This window comes from Stigmatopora nigra, chromosome 15, assembly GCF_051989575.1.
Source record: "Stigmatopora nigra isolate UIUO_SnigA chromosome 15, RoL_Snig_1.1, whole genome shotgun sequence".
NCBI classification, from domain to species: Eukaryota; Metazoa; Chordata; class Actinopteri; order Syngnathiformes; family Syngnathidae; genus Stigmatopora; species Stigmatopora nigra.
In genome coordinates this window covers 4,940,812-4,958,432 of record NC_135522.1, presented here as the reverse complement: position 1 = coordinate 4,958,432, position 17,621 = coordinate 4,940,812, and the positions used below count along the sequence as shown (strand labels likewise).

The window sequence follows — 17,621 nt, the reverse complement described above, 5'->3', positions numbered from 1 at the left end:
AAATATGAGGAATTATTTAAACTAGTATGTGTATTTAAAATCGTAGTCCTCGGCGCGTGTATATGACGTCATTCCATCCGCTGAAGGCACCGTGATTGAATTGTGGTACAGGAAGAAAAAAATACGGTGAGTTTAATTGTATCATTTTCGTACAAATGTAGTTACAATTCTGTCGTTGAAATTACAAACTAGAGGCTTGAATTTGCGAGGCAGACAAAACCTGCGTATGTAGCTATTTACGGCGCTTCCTATTTATGTTGTTTTGCTAGCGCCCGGCACATGTGTCGTGAAAGTAGAAATATGTCATATAAAACAACAAATTCCTCATATTTTTGCCTTATATAACTAATAAAGACTCCATTTGTGCATGCTAACTTGGCCTAGGTCGTTTTTGTCGAACGGGAAAAACATTGTCTACGCCGGAAAAAGATCAAAGGACGTCCCGCCGAACTTCAATCGAAAATGCCGTATTTTCGACGTTTTTCTTAATTGAGTACATGTACTTTTGTAGTTGTTACGAAGTTTTATTGTATTTTAGTCATACTAAGAATTTGGCATGTAACGTGACCACCAGCGACTAAGTATTTGCGTGTCATTCTTCTGGAGATTTAATTAGGTATGTGAATCAGGTGTTTTTTTTTTTTCAGGAGTATGAAGTTGAAAGGCGCCTGGTTGCTTCTTCTCCTCGTTGTCTCTGTTCTGTCGGTGCCCATCGACCGGAACGAGGTCAACCAGGAAGGCAAAGATGTAGTCCAAGATGAGAACATGGTACGGAAGTTCCTCAGTCTTTGACTCGATCGTTATTTGACTAAAGTCCTCATCTGGCAGGACACCGGTCTGTACTACGACCGATATCTTCGAGAGGTTATTGAGGTGCTGGAGACGGACCCCCATTTCCGGGAGAAGCTGCAGACGGCGAACACGGAGGACATCAAAAACGGTCGCCTGAGCAAAGAGCTGGACCTGGTCAGCCACAACGTTCGGACGCGTCTGGACGAGTTGAAACGGCAGGAGGTTTCGCGCCTCAGGATGCTGCTCAAGGCCAAGCTGGACAGCACCAATACGCAGAGTCAGCATCATATTTCTTATAAAACTATATGTGGAATAAGTCCATTTAAATGACTTTTTTTTTCAGGTCTTCAAATGGATCATGCTTCCTTGCTCAAGCAGTTTGAACATCTGGACCCCCAAAACCAGAATGCCTTTGAGGCCAAAGACCTGGAGCTTCTCATTTCCACGGTGAGAGTCAAATTTTCCAAGCACATTTTGTGTTTATTTTTGTTTCACCTGTAAATAAGACTCTACGCTGTCTTTCAATTCGTCTCACCACGAGCAGCTTATGACAGAAAGTGAACAAAAGTGGCAATTGTTACGAAACAAAAAGTGATTTTCTACTCACAGGCCACTAAAGATCTGGAAAACTATGACGCGGAGCGCCACGAGGAGTTCAAGCGCTACGAAATGCTGAAGGAGCACGAAAGACGTGAATATCTGAAAGGTTTGGACCAGGAAAAGCGTGAAAAGGAAGAACAGCGCATGGAGGAGCTTAAGGACAAACATCGGCAGCACCCCAAAGTCAACGCACCAGTATGTTTCTTTTTTTTTTTGTTTGTAATTTCTCAAACAGCATCTGCAAAATGTCACCACTTGCCTTCAGGGTAGTGTGGCTCAGCTGAGGGAAGTCTGGGAAGAGACCGATCAATTGGACCCCAAAGAGTTCAACCCCAAGACTTTCTTCAAACTGCATGGTGAGAGCTGGAGTCCACGTAGTTCAATTTCCGACGACATCAGGTGATGTCATTTGCCTTGACTTTTTTTCCCAGACACCAACGAAGATGGCGTCCTGGATGAGCAAGAGCTAGAGGCGCTTTTCACCAAAGAGGTACCATGGCGGTTTTAACAAATGGGAATTTGACCTAAAATATTTTGCGACTGTCTTTGGTCTTCCAGCTGGAGAAAGTTTATGACCCCAAAAACGAGGAAGACGACATGATGGAGATGGAGGAGGAGCGACTTAGAATGAGGGAACACGTCATGAAAAACGTGAGTCATCTTCCATTCCACATATCAAATGTTGTTATTTTACAGCTGACTCTCTTCTTTGTCTTCAAGGTGGATGCAAATAAAGACCGACTGGTCAGCCTGGAGGAATTTCTCAAGTCCACCGAGAAGAAAGAGTTCAACAATGCCAAGGAATGGGAGGTCAGCACAGCCAGATCGCCCACAATCAAAAGTCCATTTTTTTTATCACCATGTTTCTTGTCTCCAGACTTTGGACGCTAAGCCGGCGTACACGGAGGAGGAGCTTCAGCGCTTTGAGGCAGAGCTACGTGACAAAGAGGAGGAGCTAAAGAAAAAGGTAGACATGCTTAATCAGGAGCAGGAGGTGCTGAAGGAGCGGGGAAAAGCCCTTGAGGCCCAGAGGAAGGAATATCAGCAGGTAGCTGAACTTCTGTCCTATCCCGCGCGCATCCCTCACTTTCAGTTGACCAAAAAACTTGCGTTCCAGGCAGTAATGGAGATGGCGCAGAGGCAGCAACCCGCAGCTCATGATGGAGAAATTCAGCTCCAGCCGGCCAAACAGGAAGATAAAGGTTAGGGTGCAGCAACATCAGAAAAATAGTGCCTTAATTACATATGGTATTTATATAATAATATTGGTACCACTCTGATAAAAAATTTCTATCATTAAGAAACAGAATTTATAATTAAGAATATAAAATAATAATTGACAATAAAAGACATGTCTTTAAATGTCAGTACTGTTTTAGCCATTCAAATGCAAGCATCTCAGATTTTCCATCTACTAGCTACGTATTGGTCAAGTGAAGTAAGCTTCAGCTTTCCTTCTACACAAGTCAGTTATACAAGGGGTCATCTATTCCTTTCAATTTCATTTAATTTATGATCATCAACAACAAATTCAAGTATTTGAGAAATTGGTTTAAATCTAAGTTGTTACCTATAAATCTTTTTTTGTTTTCCCAGCAGGAAAAGTTGCCGTGGAGGAAAATGCCCCAGCGCCAAATCATCTGCCTGCTGAACCACCGCAGAATCTTCCAATACACACTTGAACAAATGCGCATATTGACTTATGTGACATGCACTGACCTACAAAAAGCTTGCACAGACGACCTGACTGTCCTCCTCCTTATGACAGACTGACTAACATCAACTTGACTCAAGACACATTACAAAGTGAAGAATTGTCATTTGCAGTGTTCTTTTGCTGTCTTCTATTTATCCCGGCGGGTGGCTTTCATTTTAAATAAATTTTTAATTTATGTCCAAATTGCCCTGAATTACTCAGACTTCCATTTTGATTTTGTGTCCATTTAAAATACATTCATCAAAGATGACTTCTTATTCATTTGCCACTATTCATAGCGGGAGACATTAAATTCTGCTAATATAGTCCCACAGATTGGACGTCTACCATCGTCAGTGGCAGCTAATGAGGTAAAATGGCCGGATAACTTTGTTTTGCATGTCGCATTATACAATTGCGTTCGGTTTCCACAGAGACTTGGGCTGTGACGTTCTTGATGTTGAACGACCGTTCCACTCATGGCCTGACCCCTCCCCTTCTACTGTCCAAACAGCCGTCTGTCTGCCTGCTGTCCACTAAAGGAAGAAAATTCCTCTCTAACCAAGCTAAGATCTGAGGTATCACAAACAATCACATATATGACGATGCTACATTTTGGACCAGTAGAAAAAAATGTCGAGAGTAGAATGGTTCATTTTCTAAGTTTAGCTATGGAAGGGATAGGGTTAGTGTACCTGGAGCAAACCCACACAGGCCCAGGGAGAATATGCACACTCCAGACAGATGGACATGACCTGGATTTGAACCCGGTACCCCAGAGCTGTGAGGTCGATGCGCTAACCACTCGCTCCACCAGGGCCGTCCGTTTTACTATTAAGTATGTGTGTTAATATTTAAATTATTACGGACATGGTAAATAATTAAACTTATCATTAACAGCTATACATATTTTTTTGACGATTACAAGGGTATTAGTTTTTTATTTACCTATTATAATGGTTGCCAGCATTGGCTTGGCGTCATGATTTTCCAGGTGATGGAGATGCGGGGAGGGACGTGACAGGAAGTGGTCAGGTGCACAGTAACGTCAGGCACTAGGGCGGAAAATGTAAACCAAAGCCTTCACAATAAAAGTGCAACCGGGTGTTTCAGAGTTCTTCCCATCGTTGTAGAACAACAAAAATAATTCTGATCACAAAAGCACCTTTCATTAATAAAAATGATATCCTTTGAATTTATGAATACAAGAGTAAATTATTACGTTTTGATAACTGATATGGCTTCATTAAGGCAGACGAAAAAGATGCATGTATTACTACGTCCTGCTCTTGTTTTGACATCATTTCGGATGTGGCTGTCCTGCAGAGCGTCTGTTTTGACACTTCCCGGGCACCGACGCTCCCATCTCAAAGGGAGGAGATGTGGATGTGGAGCGGGTTGCCGAGTAACTCAACCGGGCTGGAACCGTGGACAACCGGCAGTGACCCCTCCACCGGCCGAGACTGATGTGGGAGGCCCACCGCTCTCCATTTCTCACCGGCCTTGGTGGACCATGACACGGGTAAGAATAAGAGGCCGTTCGGTGGGCCCCGGAAATCATCCTCATTTTCATCATCATCATCGGCGGCGGCCGTTCGACCGTCCACTTGTTTTTATGGGAAGGCAGACGTCATTAAATTGAGCAATTACAAGCTTTTTTCACCATTTTGAAATGTCACCCATGTTTTAATTAGGCCTCGTCTTGACGAGGGAATGATTGACACCTCCCACCTTAACGCGACGTCTGGTAGCGTTCGACCAAGCGCCCCTCCCTTCCCTACACACTCTTCCCTGGCAACAAGAGCACCCTAAGAGCTATGTTTTTTTTCCCCCACAAAATGTCGTCTTTTGGGGGCCGCCACGGGAGACTCCTTTTCGCGCGCACGAGCCCCATCATGACAACGCACGCGCCCCCACCCCTCCTTACTCCGTCTATTTCTCGTTCTCGGATGATTTATCGCGAGATTTTACCTTAATTTAGCACCTCCTACGTGAGGATTTGGGGGGCAATCAAAATTCCACTTTGCTGACGTCCTGTTTGCCATCAGTTAAGACCTGCCAATTTTCTGACTTACTATCTTGAATGGCAAAGTGAGTTGAGGAGCTTCATTAAGATGAACATAGAACATTGAGTTAAGTAAAAAAGATGACATTTCAAGATGAAATATTCCTTCAATATCTCAAAATCTTCAAATGGTCGTCAATTAATCGTTATTTTTTGTTAACTGCCAAATATTATTCGCTAATAGTATATACGGGTCATTTTATAATATTTTTCTCATTCTTGCAGTTTCCTCTGTGGTGTTGCTGGAAAAGCCTGGACCTTGGGGACTGAGGTCTTCTCCGAGGTCTCCCTGCCCCCTCCCCCTTTCCTCCCACCCATTTGTACCCTAGACATTCCCCAAAATGATGTGCGAGGTGATGCCCACCATCTCCGAGGATGGGCGTGGCGGAGGCGGCGGCTCTTCCTCGCCGGCCGGTACTGGCACCGGCCTGGGCGGAGGTATTGGCAGCGGCGGCATAGCGGGCTACGGTAGTCGAGACCCCCGCAGTGGCGGAGACGAAGGGGGAAGCACGGGGAACCTGGAGTCGTTGATGGTCAACATGCTGACGGAACGGGAGAGGCTGCTGGAGAGTCTGAGGGAGACGCAGGACAGCTTGGGGACAGCCCACCTCCGACTACGAGAGCTCGGACATGAGAAGGAGTCGCTACAGAGGCAACTGTCCATCGCACTGCCGCAGGTAGGAACAAATGCCCCGCCCACCCTTTCAAAAGCTTAAAAAAGCCAAGTCTGATAATCTTATGGCTTCTCGACAAGCTTGCTTTTGTGTCACAAAATGGAGGCGGCGAGAAGTATAGAGAAGAAAGCGTGCAATGTGCTTCCCACCACTTTTTTTTTTTTTTTAATCTTTATTCGGCTCAAAAAATCTTCCCAGAATCCTTTAGGGCCACAATTCACCATCTGTCAAATCATGCATTGGTTTTGTTTTGTTTATTTTAGATTTTGGTTTTGTCCTCCAAAGAAAGGTTAAAAACATTATAGCAAGTGTTTTCTTGTTCTCTGTTCTTGTTGACACGTCACCATAGTTACATGGAGAATCAAGTTTAAGGCAATTAAACATAATTGCACAATTTGATGAAAGTTCAACCAGTCTGCTGTCTGTCAATCAGTGCTGGCCTCTTTTCCGTCACCTTGGGGCATTTTTTTTACTTTGAAGAAGCGTACAAACAGGTGAAAGAGTTGCTTTGAATACATGTTGACGTCAAAGCAGTTATGTAACTACACTAAATATCGGAAATCTCAAATTTTATTATGAACATTACAAATGTTTGGAAGATACTGTTTGATTCTGCAATGTGATCTTAGAAATACACTTTAAAAATGTTAAAAGTTTAAACATAAAAAAGTAAAATTTTGATTAATTCAGTATTTTTCGCAACATTAACATCATATATCTCAATTTCCTTTGGTTCACATTTCATGCCTTTAGTTCCATTCTCATTAGTTTAAATTTTCATTATGAATTTCATTATTAATTTTGGTGCCTCAGACCATCAATAAAAAAATTAAAATGAAGAAAATAATAAAAAAAATGATTGTCGCCCTCTTGTGGCTTCTTGTAGGAATTTGCAGTGCTGACCAAAGAGCTGAACCTATGTCGTGAGCAGCTTCTGGAACGAGAAGAAGAGATCTCCGAGCTCAAGGCAGAACGCAACAACACAAGAGTCAGTACAAGTTTTATCTTTATATTCAAAATATTCTGAAAATGACATTGTACTATTCTTTCAGCTGCTTCTGGAGCACCTGGAATGTCTGGTGGCGCGTCATGAGAGGAGCCTGAGGATGACAGTGGTGAAGCGTCAGACGCAGTCACCAGCAGGCGTCTCCAGTGAGGTCGAGGTCCTCAAGGCCCTCAAATCGCTCTTCGAGCATCACAAGGCTCTGGACGAAAAAGTCCGCGAGAGGCTGCGTGTGGCCCTGGAGCGAGTGGCAACGCTGGAGGATGAGCTGCAGACGTCCTCGCAGGAAGTGGGTCCCTCACTTGTGGCACCTGCCAAAACGCCAATCTAACGCTGGTGTTCTTTTTACACTATCATCACAGGTTGTGTCTTTGCGCGAGCAAATCAAGCGGCGACAGCAGCCAGGACTGGACAAAGAGGTGGGTTTGAACGTGCCATTTAGGGTGAAATTTAGCTTGAAACACAATTCTTTGTGTTCCGGCACCAGCGTCTTCCCAACGGACCGTCGTCCATCTTGGACGATGGCGAGGTGGATCGACAGCGTGAAGGCGAGATTGAACGCCAACGATCTGAGTTGGGCCAGCTGAAGGAGAGACTGGCGCTCATGTGCAGACAGGTAAGCGCAAACGCATGCACACCATTACTATTCAGTACTCTGTTGCAGTCATGTGACACATTTTTCCCACCGGTCAGGTCGGCGAGATTGAGGAGCAACTGACGTCTGCCAGGAGAGAACTGACACGATCGGAAGAAGCCAACCACAAACTACAACGGGATGTCAAAGAGGTCACTCAGTTTTATTTTTTAGCTGACATTAATGTTCATAGACCACAGCCAGCTCTCAAACATTAAAGTACAAAAAAATTAAATAACTCGTCTTCTCACAAAACCCGGAATGTTAACGCTAAAAGGGTGCTAGACCATGCATCAGTCAGTGTACTGCTACACTTGGATCTCAGAGTGTTGTTATATAATGAAACACTCGCGGTATTAGATAGAGACTGGCTGCACTTAGTGGCAATGGCGCTACAGGTTGCCAATTGAATGAAACAAGTCATTATGATCCTAGTTAGCCTGTGAAAATCTCTAAACTAGAAGCCTGCTCGATAAAAGCAGAAAGGTAAACCGCACGGAGATTAATCAGATGGTCAATACCACAAAGTGACGATGACATCATTTGTCTTCAGGCTCTGTGTCAGAGAGAAGACATGGAGGAGAGAATCACCACACTGGAGCGCAGGTACTGTCTTTATATGCAGTAATCCCTCACATATCACGGTTAATGTGGATCAGACATGGCCGCAGTAATCGAAAAACTGCAGAGTTGGTGTATTAAAAAAAATAACATAAAAAAAAAAATTAAAAAAAATTTTTTGTCTTTATTTCTGAGTCGTTGTACCAAGCATGGCTTCTGGTTCCGAGGGTTCCGTGGATTTTCACATTTTTATGAAAAAATCCGCGTTTTACCGTGAAATCCCGAGGGGTTACTGTATTTAATTTACTCTACCTTACGTCTCGCCGCCCGCAGGTATCTTAGCGCCCAGCGGGAGGCGACGTCTCTCCACGACATCAAAGACAAACTGGAGAACGAGCTGGCCAGCAAAGAGTCTTTGCACAGACAGGTAGGTGAAGCTGTTCCATGGCCCAATCGGCATTTGTACAAACCACTGCCTGCTCCGTCCAGAGCGAGGAAAAGAACCGGCAGCTGCAGGAGCGCCTGGAAGATGCCAAGCAGAAGCTGCAGCAGACCCTGCAGAGGGCCGAGACGCTGCCCGAAATCGAAGCGCAGCTCGCACAAAGGGTGGCTGCACTCAACAAGGTACAAAAGCAATAACAAAAGAACCAACTGTCAAGAATCCTAGTGGGCTCACCCCATACATTAGTTTTTTTTAATTATAATTCACTGAAACATGATAATTCACTTGCAGCCCTCAGGTTAAATACTATTATTTTATCAGGCCGAGGAGCGCCACGGTAACTTTGAGGAACGCCTGCGCCAGATGGAGGCGCAGTTGGAGGAGAAGAACCAGGAGCTACAGCGGGTGAGTCACGCTTGGTTTGTGCCCGCCATCTCCAAGCTCACAAAGACACTCTAATTTTCTAAAGCACAAGATGGCAATCTCAAGCCCAACACAAAATGTTATGAATGCTTGGTGTCTCACGTGGCTTCTGGTCCCCGCCCCGCTTTAGGCCAGGCAGCGCGAGCGGATGAACGACGAACACAACAAGCGTCTCTCGGACACAGTGGACAAGCTGCTGTCCGAGTCCAACGAGAGGTTGCAGCTGCACCTCAAGGAGAGGATGGCCGCCCTGGAGGAGAAGGTGAAACATTACAATTCAGAGTCAAAATCACCACAAAGCTAATGGTTAACAGCATTAGCACTAACATATACATTGTGCTAGTTAGCCCTTAAAAATAGACTAGCTTTTCAATCAATTACAAATTCCATTAACTTTTAACTCAATTGTTAAGGGCAATCCTAGATTCTTATGAATATTTATTGAGCTTCCCATCAAACTAAAACCTGTGCTTTCCTATTGCCTCAGAATGCTCTCACGGAGGAGCTTTCCAACATGAAGAAGATTCAGGATGATCTTCTGGCAAACAAGGTGAGACCACATCTGTCCTCATGGCTGCTCTTGGATTCTCAACACCTGCCTCCACGATATCCGTCAATCAGGACCAGCTAATAGCAGAGCTGGAGCGTATTCAGCTCGAACTGGATCAGCTGAGAGCCAGGCCTAAAGGCTCTTACTCTAGGTAGAAAAAATTCCAACTGTCGAAACACTTGTACTGTACACCAATTCATTATCCACAAGCACTGTCTGTTGCGTGTGTTGTAACATGCGTCGCATGACTTCATTCCTGCCCGCGAGCAGATTTGACAAAACCTTTCATCCACGCTATTTATCTCTCCCATCATCTCCTACAGTCGATCTCTACCCGGCAGCGCTCTGGAACTGCGGTATTCCCACGGGTGCGGTTCCCTCCCCATGGGCTCCACCACTCACCTGGACACCTTCGGGAACTCCTCCTTAAGCAGCAGGCGAAGCCACCGGGCCCGTTGGAGCTCGGCCAGGGAGGACTCCACTAAGGTGGGCTGGGTTTATCTTCACTGATCCAAACCTTTCAAACAATGCTCTATTTCCATTGTTAAGTGTTTGCACGATTTTGCAGTACACAGACTGGAATACAGGGGCGCTGTTGGGGCCCGGCTACGACCACGGCGTGGATGTGGGCTGCTCGGACGACGAGGACGACGGAGACCATCGCTTCGGGTCCGAGCTTCTGTCGCCCAGCGGGCAGACGGACGTACAGACGCTGGCCATCATGCTGCAGGAACAGCTGGAGGCCATTAACAAGGAGATCAAGTAAAAGGATCCCGGCTTCTGTGCTAATTGTTTAGCGATGCTAATGAGACTCATCCCCCAGGCTGATCCAAGAAGAGAAGGAAAACACAGAGCTGCGCGCCGAGGAGATCGAGAGCCGCGTAAGCAGCGTGGCCCTGGACAGTCCACCCATCCCGCCCTCCTCGCTAGGGAGGGACGGCACAGGGCGAGGCTTCATCCCATCCTCTATCACCTCGTCCACCCTGGCCTCACCCTCTCCGCCCAGCTCGGGGCACTCTACACCACGCCTGCCTCACTCACCGGCACGTGAGAACGATCGACAGGTATTCCCTCTCAGGCTTTGACTAAAAACGGACCTTGACGCATTATTATAAGGAACACAAATCATAATCTTTTAAAATGTCCTCCAGAACAACAAAGATGACGAGCGCTCCCTGGCCCTCCTGGACTCCACGCCGCCCCCCACACCGAGGGCTTTGCGCCTCGACAGGATGACCCTGACTCACCCGGGCGCCTTGCTGGACGACCCCCGCGAGTTCCGCAGGTGAGAGCGTCGGCGACTGGGTTTCTGCCTCAAGATCTTTTAACCCGTTGTGTCCCTTACAGCTTGTCAGCAGATGGCAGCAGCTCCAACAGCAGCCAAGACTCCTTGCACAAGTCCAGCAAGAAGAAGAGCATCAAGTCGTCCATCGGGCGACTCTTTGGGAAGAAGGAGAAAGGTAGAATGGGACCACCAGGGCGAGACGGCTCGGGCTCGCTCGGTAAGACTGTACAAATTCAAGTCGTCTGTATTGGAAATTAAAACTTCTTACTCCGTCCACACAGCGTCAACGCCTTCTGAAGATTTGGCCTCTGGGGATCTCATCGGCATAAACAAGACGGGGACTCTGGGCCCGGCTGACAAAGACCGGAGAAGCAAGAAGAAGTCAGTGGAGTATTGTAGACTTGATTAGTGTCTTTTTTAATAATGTTGGTAATACACATCATTGATTGTTGATCTTACAATCTTCAGGCACGAGTTGTTAGAGGAAGCGTGTCGCCATGGTTTGCCATTCGCATCCTGGGACGGACCTACTGTGGTGTCTTGGCTGGAGGTATTCCCCATATCTTTTCCAAGCTTCTCTTCCCAAGTCCCCTTTTGTTTGACTTGCCATTGACCGTCCTTGCAGCTTTGGGTGGGCATGCCCGCTTGGTACGTAGCGGCCTGCCGGGCCAACGTGAAAAGCGGCGCCATCATGGCCAACTTGTCGGACACGGAGATCCAGCGCGAGATCGGCATCAGCAACCCGCTGCACCGCCTCAAGCTCAGGCTCGCCATTCAGGAGATGGTGTCCCTCACCAGCCCTTCAGCGCCCGCCAGCACTCGCTCGGTTAGCTTTCGCCGATATAGATTTCAAATAGTTCTGTACGCCGAGTCAGGTGAAATGCGTTAAGGGGCTGTAAAAATAACTCCAAAAAGAAAGCTGTAAAAAGCAAAAGAATATAAAACATAATGCCAAACGTCATCCTATAAATGTCAATGGCGGTTAAAAGTCTGGCCAAAATTTTCCACAAGTGGTTGGAGTCAATTCCATAGGAGCGGCTTAAGTTTCACTGAGGGTTTTTTAAACGCAACATGAAAAATCCCACATTTTAACTCTGTGCATGTTGAAGATTGTCGTAAAGATCCTCCTCATGCCTGTGCGTGCTTATTGTACTTATGTATAATCACCTACAAATGGAAAATGTTGTGCTTGCAGTCGACAAGCAACGTTTGGATGACCCATGCCGAAATGGAGTCCTTGAATGCTGCAACCAAGCCACCGGTTAGTGCCTCCCATTTTTCTCCCTACCACATGTATATTTTTATTATGCTACCTCTACTATATACATGCATTTAGGGATATTTTGATTTATTTTTGTATTTTTTTTTTTTACGATCCAAGTTGATGAGTTTTTTCCTCCTCCTCCTCTTCTTCTGTGGTTGTGTCTTGTAGTGTCAAGCATCTTGTCCCTCTGGTGGCTGTTTCACTGTGAAGCGCTTCCAGCTAATTGCCCGTTCACTAACACACTCTTCCTCCCTTTGTCTCCTCTTTCCCTGGCTGCTCCTCTGCTTTGCCTCCATCTTTTCCTCCTCGCTGCCTCCTCCCGGCTCTCTTTCTCTCTCTCTCTCTCCGCCCACTCTTTTCTCCTCCCGCCCTTTTAGGAGCTGAAGGAGTTCAGTTGGGATCAGGTGAGCACAATTGGACTTTTTTTGGCTACTCAAGTAAGATATAGGATTTAAAACCCATTGGTGACCAGAGTTGCTGGAAAAAAATGCTAAACTATTTAGTCTTAAAGGGCTGGCTTCTGTCTTTTCCCATTCTAAAACACAAAATAACAGATGTTGTTTTGCTATTTTTCCTTTTGGGCCATTTGAAAGCAAAAAATGTGTGTATTGGTATTCAGTTCCCCAAAATGACATTAGACGTGTTTGCATTAATACAACCATTTTATTGTTGTTGATGACCTGGGTTATTGATGACATCTGTACCAAACTGTTAGAAAAATAGTTATATTTTCCTACATTTTTAATCAACTTGCTAATGAATGAATAAGATACATCACTGGCTGTCCACATGGTCCAATCCGATGTCCCCGTTCAGATCCTAGCGTACGGCGACATGAATCATGAGTGGGTGGGCAACGATTGGCTGCCCAGCCTGGGCCTGCCGCAGTACCGCAGCTACTTCATGGAGTCGTTGGTGGACGCCCGCATGCTGGACCACCTCACCAAGAAGGAGCTGAGAGGCCAACTCAAAATGGTGGACAGCTTCCACCGGTGAGCACTGCACGATCCTGGCGGGAAGCTCTGTTGTGTTTTAGCGCCATTGTTTGATTTTTTTTTCTTTCTTTTTAACCCCGACAGGGTGAGTTTGCATTACGGCATCATGTGCCTGAAGCGCCTCAACTACGACCGCAAGGAGTTGGAGAGGCGGCGCGAGGACAGCGCACACCACAATAAAGGCGAGACAACCCCACCCATAATCTTTGTCCTTTTTTATTTTTATATTTTACAGACCTGATTTGGTCCTTCATGCTGCGTAAATGTCTCATCAGAGAAATCTTGCGGCCCCCTTCGCACGCGGTCTGACGAAAATTTACATGCTGCATGTCTGGTGAAGCCGCATGTGGCTCATTAGCCATGCTTTTGTTCAAAGACATTTTCCGTGCAAACAACCTGCTTGTCGGAAAATCTCGTATACTTAAAACTGCCTAAATGTAGACCAGTAGTATCTGCGGTTGCTCACTTTATGAGGAAGCGTGTTGAGGTAGGAGCATGTGCAGCACTGATGTCAATACATACGCACTTTTCCCTAAAGCTGGCCAAGTCGTTAATACACGGCAGCTTCCAAAAATGGCTTTAGGATATGTACTCAGCATTTGTTTGCCCCTGCTTTAATTGCTGTTGGGAGTGCTGTCTTTTTTTAAAATTTACAATGAAACTGAATTAGAGCAGCACGTTAGAAAAAGAAGAAAAAAACACGTCTGGGTATTTAATTGAGTCCACCATCTTGCGCTGTTGGTACCTCACACGAGAGGAAACGGGAGCTTTTATAAGTGTGTTGTTTGTTTTGTGGCGGTGGTACTGACTGCACTGCATAATGCTGCGGTTCTCATTTTGTCCAGATGTGATGGTGTGGTCCAACGAGCGAGTGATGAGCTGGGTGCAGATGGTGGGCCTAAAGGAGTATGCCGACAACCTTCGCGAGAGCGGCGTACACGGCTCCCTGCTGGCACTGGATGACACCTTCGACTATACTGACCTGGCCCTGCTACTGCAGATACCCAATCAGAACACGCAGGTACCAAATTCAAAAATAATTCATACTAGTGTATACGTATATTATTTTTACTTGCCTTCATGAGCACGCTCTGTACCGCAGGCACGCCAGCTTCTGGAACAGGAGTACAACTCGCTCATCACCGTGGGAACGGAGAGACGGCCTGATGAAGTTAGTCACACGCCAAAGAATGCACACCCATGAAAAGATATATACAGACACACTCCAAAAATAACTAAGTAGAGCTTTCAAAGCATAATAAATCGCACAAAATGACAAATCCTACAAAAACAAGCACCTTTAATAACCATGTAAAGGTAATTGTGCAGAACATATACTGAAAAATCATAATTGCCACACACAAAATATCTTTCAAGCACTATATATCAAATACACAAGGAACACACACGCAGTCCCACTCACTCAGAACTAAATCTTAGAAAAAAAAACACAAACACACAGTAACCACACAGCCTAACACAAAACAAATACTCAAACACACATTAACAAAATAACCACAAAAATGCACATAGTAAATCCAGACGCAGAGAAAAATGCCACAATCACCTCAAAAATGCATACAAAAAATGCACTTGCACAATGTAGTCGCACACAAACAGAAAAACAACACGCAATAGCCACCAAAAGACATACAAACAAACACAAAATGCACTTGCAGTCAAATGTACACAACTGACAAAAACACTCAAATCACGCATTTAAGAATTCTAATTAATATTTTTGTTTAGGACGGCACAAAGACGTTCACGCGTTCCCCGTCGTGGCGCAAGATGTTCCGTGAGAAGGACCTGCGCGGCGTCACCTCGGACTCTGCCGAGACGCTGCCCGCCAACTTCCGTGCCTCGGCCCTCGCCACGCCCTCCGTCACCCTCAGGAAGGTGCAGAGCGACGGTGAGTGTTCGGAACCCCCGGGGCGGTCGGGGCGGGAGGCCCCTTTGAGCCGCCGCCGCTTTGCTTTGCGGGGTGTGACTCAATGCCACGGAATGACAGGAATGGCGCCTTGGGCTCACTATTAGAAAGCCTTAGCAGGATTGGGATTAGCCACTTCAATGGCGAGTGAGTAACATCCAGTTTTAGGATTTCCGTTTTGTCAAAGCCCTTCTTTTTTTTCTTTGATTCATTTAGTAGACATGCTTGTAGAAGGGTTGGCACAATTAATTCAAGTAGTTTACTCATGGGATACCGTGTCCAATTCAGACTGGGAAATGGCACTAAAGATTATCATTCAATGACAACATTACAGTTTAAAAGGACATAGGTTGTTTTCAAACAATTTTAGAATACTTAAACTGACAGGCAACCTTGGAAATATGGTTTACACTTCTTTTTAGTATGTATATATATGGTTATACTATTTTTTTAAAATTTTGACTGATATTTATAATTTTTAACCCTTAAGGTAAGTGACTTTTTGATCATTTAGAATTTTTATATGGATTTTTTTGTTCATTTTTTAAGACATTGCATATACAGACTGCACCATAATGTTCCTGTGCGTTGCTAATCACACACATAATGTATTTTTTTTCCACTAGCTTGTCGTAACATGCCCACAACAATATATACGCACAACCAAAAGTCTTAGTCTTACCTCTTTTTTTTTTTTTTTTAAATCACATGTGAGATTAAATGTCTTTTGACTGCGGGCCCAAACCGAAAATGAGTATTCAAGCACTTAAATAAACCAAATGTAATCCTTTGTATAATAACAATATTTGACTTCAACTATTAGTAATGGAGTATAAATCTTACTTCAAAGTTCAAATCATTATTTGTCGTTGCTCAAAACAAGTCGATAAAGATGTTAGATTCAAACTCCATTGATGGAAGTCTTTAGTAATGGACTTAATAATGGGATTTAAATCATGTGGAATTGTCACAAAGTGTATGAAAGGAACAAAAGAGGCTAATAAAGATGACTTGGGTCACATTGACCCACCTATTTAAATCAAAAAAAAGTGTTTTTAGTACCTTTGGAAGGAGATGGATTAAAGTAATCATGTTATTTGTTGTTTTTGTGACGAAGTTGTCTTGGTCACATTGACCCAGCGACACCATTGTTAGCACTATTAGTCCGATAAAGACAAAAAAATAGGATTAAGATTGTCTGATCTGTAATTGACTCGACACTACTGATGGTGTGCAAATGATTCATGAATCATGTTTAATGTGCACTTTCAAGAACTTGGAATGTTTTGGAAACTTCCCCTTTTTTCAAGGTCCAATTATGAACACCATGTGTGTGTGGATGTGGATGCATTCTATGCTAGGGTGCCATTATCCCAGCTCTGGAATTCCTCTCTCCTTTCTCGGAGGAAGTGTTGATGACAAGGCCAACATTGACCAAAGTACACACTAGGAAGTTTTATCTGCCATTATGGCTCTTAATGGGAATGTTTTAAACTTATGTGTGTGTTTTGTCCACAGCTAGCTCCAATGCCCGGGGTGAATCTGCCTCCGTGAGGACGTATTCGTGTTGAGGGGCGCGCCGAGGTAAAGAGCGGCTCATTAAAGCCTCAAAAGCAGTTTGTTAGAGTATTTTTTTTCTTTTACAGAAGACGCCAATCCCACCGGGACCCACTGAAGAAGGACTTTGAATAGAAGAAGAAAGTCTCCTACACAATACACTCAACTTCAGGATATTTGTGCTGAGGGTTCTGCAATAACACCAACTGGACCAAGGTGACTTAATTATTCCTCCATTTTTTTTTTCTTTCTCCGAGTAGAAAGTCCGAGTTGTCTCTCCACGGCCTCTTTGAGTTGCGCCAAAGTGACTCACGGCGCCATTGTTGTGGTCAAGGCTTGCGTTTGGACAGTAAAACATGTCCAGCATTGACCGCATCACAGCCTCGCCGGTCTTCTTGGTCCTTTTGTCTCTGGGACATGTTGAAAGCTGATCCCATTTCCTTTGAAAGCTTACCATAATAACCGACTTGAAAGGTTGCCCGTGGTGGGAGGGGGGGTTTAGTCCCACAGGCATCGTGTTCGACCGTTTTGACGCGTTCACACAGCGAGAAAACCTTGTTTCTGGGTTCTACCTGAAAGGTACTGGAATGAAATATTGTTCCCACGTCAAAGGGGAAATGAATTGGACGTTAATGAGCTACCAATTAGTTTTTGGGGACCAAAATGTGACATCAGGGGGCCGCGGAGAGACACAAATACGCAAAAGATAGAAAATGGCCGCCCATTTTACCCAAACAAGCCATAACGCAACTCTCTGGAAAAAGGGGGGGCAGGGCGAGTGAGTCCAAGAAACAAAAACCGTTAGCCTCCGTGTTTACGATGCATGTTTTAAAAAGAAAAAAAAAGACAATGAAATCTTTTTCCTTAAAAAGGGAAAGATAACAAATTGTACTTCAAAATGAAAAACAAAAGATTAAAAAAAAGACATGTATGTATGATACATTTATGGGGGGGGTGGGGAGCTCATGTGCAAGGGGGGGCGGGGTCAATTTGTAAAATGTGTGAAATTTTTTTCAGTTGTATTTTTGATTTTTTTACGATGACTATTTATTTTGATTTAAGATATGTATTGGATAAATGTATGTACTGTACATGTCCGTCTCTCTCTCTTTCTCTCTATCTCTCTATCTCTCATTAACATACATTGATT

At 44.8% G+C, this 17,621-nt stretch overlaps 2 protein-coding genes across 4 annotated transcripts; both read left to right on the top strand.

Annotated features, from left to right (window-relative positions):
• The first annotated feature begins 53 nt into the window (after positions 1–53).
• On the top strand, positions 54–3,292 carry nucb1 (nucleobindin 1). Of its 2 annotated transcripts, none has more exons than XM_077735119.1 (12): positions 54–126; positions 648–768; positions 829–1,069; positions 1,136–1,239; positions 1,402–1,587; positions 1,658–1,748; positions 1,824–1,882; positions 1,951–2,043; positions 2,113–2,202; positions 2,270–2,440; positions 2,510–2,594; positions 2,992–3,292. In XM_077735119.1, the coding sequence occupies exons 2-12, from the start codon at positions 652–654 to the stop codon at positions 3,072–3,074; spliced, it is 1,320 nt and encodes a 439-aa protein (XP_077591245.1). In that variant the 5' UTR covers positions 54–126; positions 648–651; the 3' UTR covers positions 3,075–3,292. The 2 variants fall into 2 exon arrangements, with proteins under 2 accessions (XP_077591245.1, XP_077591246.1); XM_077735120.1 differs by having other exon boundaries at positions 74–126; positions 2,989–3,292.
• Positions 3,293–4,411: 1,119 nt separating this feature from the next.
• On the top strand, positions 4,412–17,423 carry ppfia3 (PTPRF interacting protein alpha 3). 2 transcript variants are annotated; one of them, XM_077734363.1, is made up of 31 exons: positions 4,412–4,610; positions 5,379–5,830; positions 6,714–6,815; positions 6,880–7,119; positions 7,193–7,249; positions 7,318–7,446; positions 7,524–7,616; positions 8,018–8,070; positions 8,359–8,452; positions 8,515–8,649; positions 8,789–8,872; positions 9,021–9,152; positions 9,378–9,440; positions 9,512–9,591; positions 9,764–9,926; positions 10,009–10,202; positions 10,264–10,504; positions 10,592–10,725; positions 10,788–10,900; positions 11,007–11,106; positions 11,194–11,275; positions 11,351–11,551; positions 11,921–11,986; positions 12,367–12,393; positions 12,806–12,981; positions 13,069–13,166; positions 13,830–14,005; positions 14,087–14,155; positions 14,734–14,896; positions 16,433–16,498; positions 16,561–17,423. In XM_077734363.1, the coding sequence occupies exons 2-30, from the start codon at positions 5,495–5,497 to the stop codon at positions 16,483–16,485; spliced, it is 3,654 nt and encodes a 1,217-aa protein (XP_077590489.1). In that variant the 5' UTR covers positions 4,412–4,610; positions 5,379–5,494; the 3' UTR covers positions 16,486–16,498; positions 16,561–17,423. The 2 variants fall into 2 exon arrangements, with proteins under 2 accessions (XP_077590489.1, XP_077590488.1); XM_077734362.1 differs by having other exon boundaries at positions 10,788–10,942.
• Positions 17,424–17,621: the final 198 nt, after the last annotated feature.

What these genes read in the sequence shown, in the direction of transcription:
- nucb1 (XM_077735120.1), top strand. Translation starts at nt 652, where the DNA reads ATGAAGTTGAAAGGCGCCTGGTTGCTTCTTCTCCTCGTTGTCTCTGTT. An exon ending in ACCCCAAAGTCAACGCACCA is followed by an intron (nt 1,588 to 1,657) that starts GTATGTTTCTTT and finishes ACTTGCCTTCAG; the next exon opens with GGTAGTGTGGCTCAGCTGAG. An exon ending in ACAATGCCAAGGAATGGGAG is followed by an intron (nt 2,203 to 2,269) that starts GTCAGCACAGCC and finishes TCTTGTCTCCAG; the next exon opens with ACTTTGGACGCTAAGCCGGC.
- ppfia3 (XM_077734362.1), top strand. Translation starts at nt 5,495, where the DNA reads ATGATGTGCGAGGTGATGCCCACCATCTCCGAGGATGGGCGTGGCGGA. An exon ending in TGCAGACGTCCTCGCAGGAA is followed by an intron (nt 7,120 to 7,192) that starts GTGGGTCCCTCA and finishes CTATCATCACAG; the next exon opens with GTTGTGTCTTTGCGCGAGCA. An exon ending in CGCCCGCCAGCACTCGCTCG is followed by an intron (nt 11,552 to 11,920) that starts GTTAGCTTTCGC and finishes TTGTGCTTGCAG; the next exon opens with TCGACAAGCAACGTTTGGAT.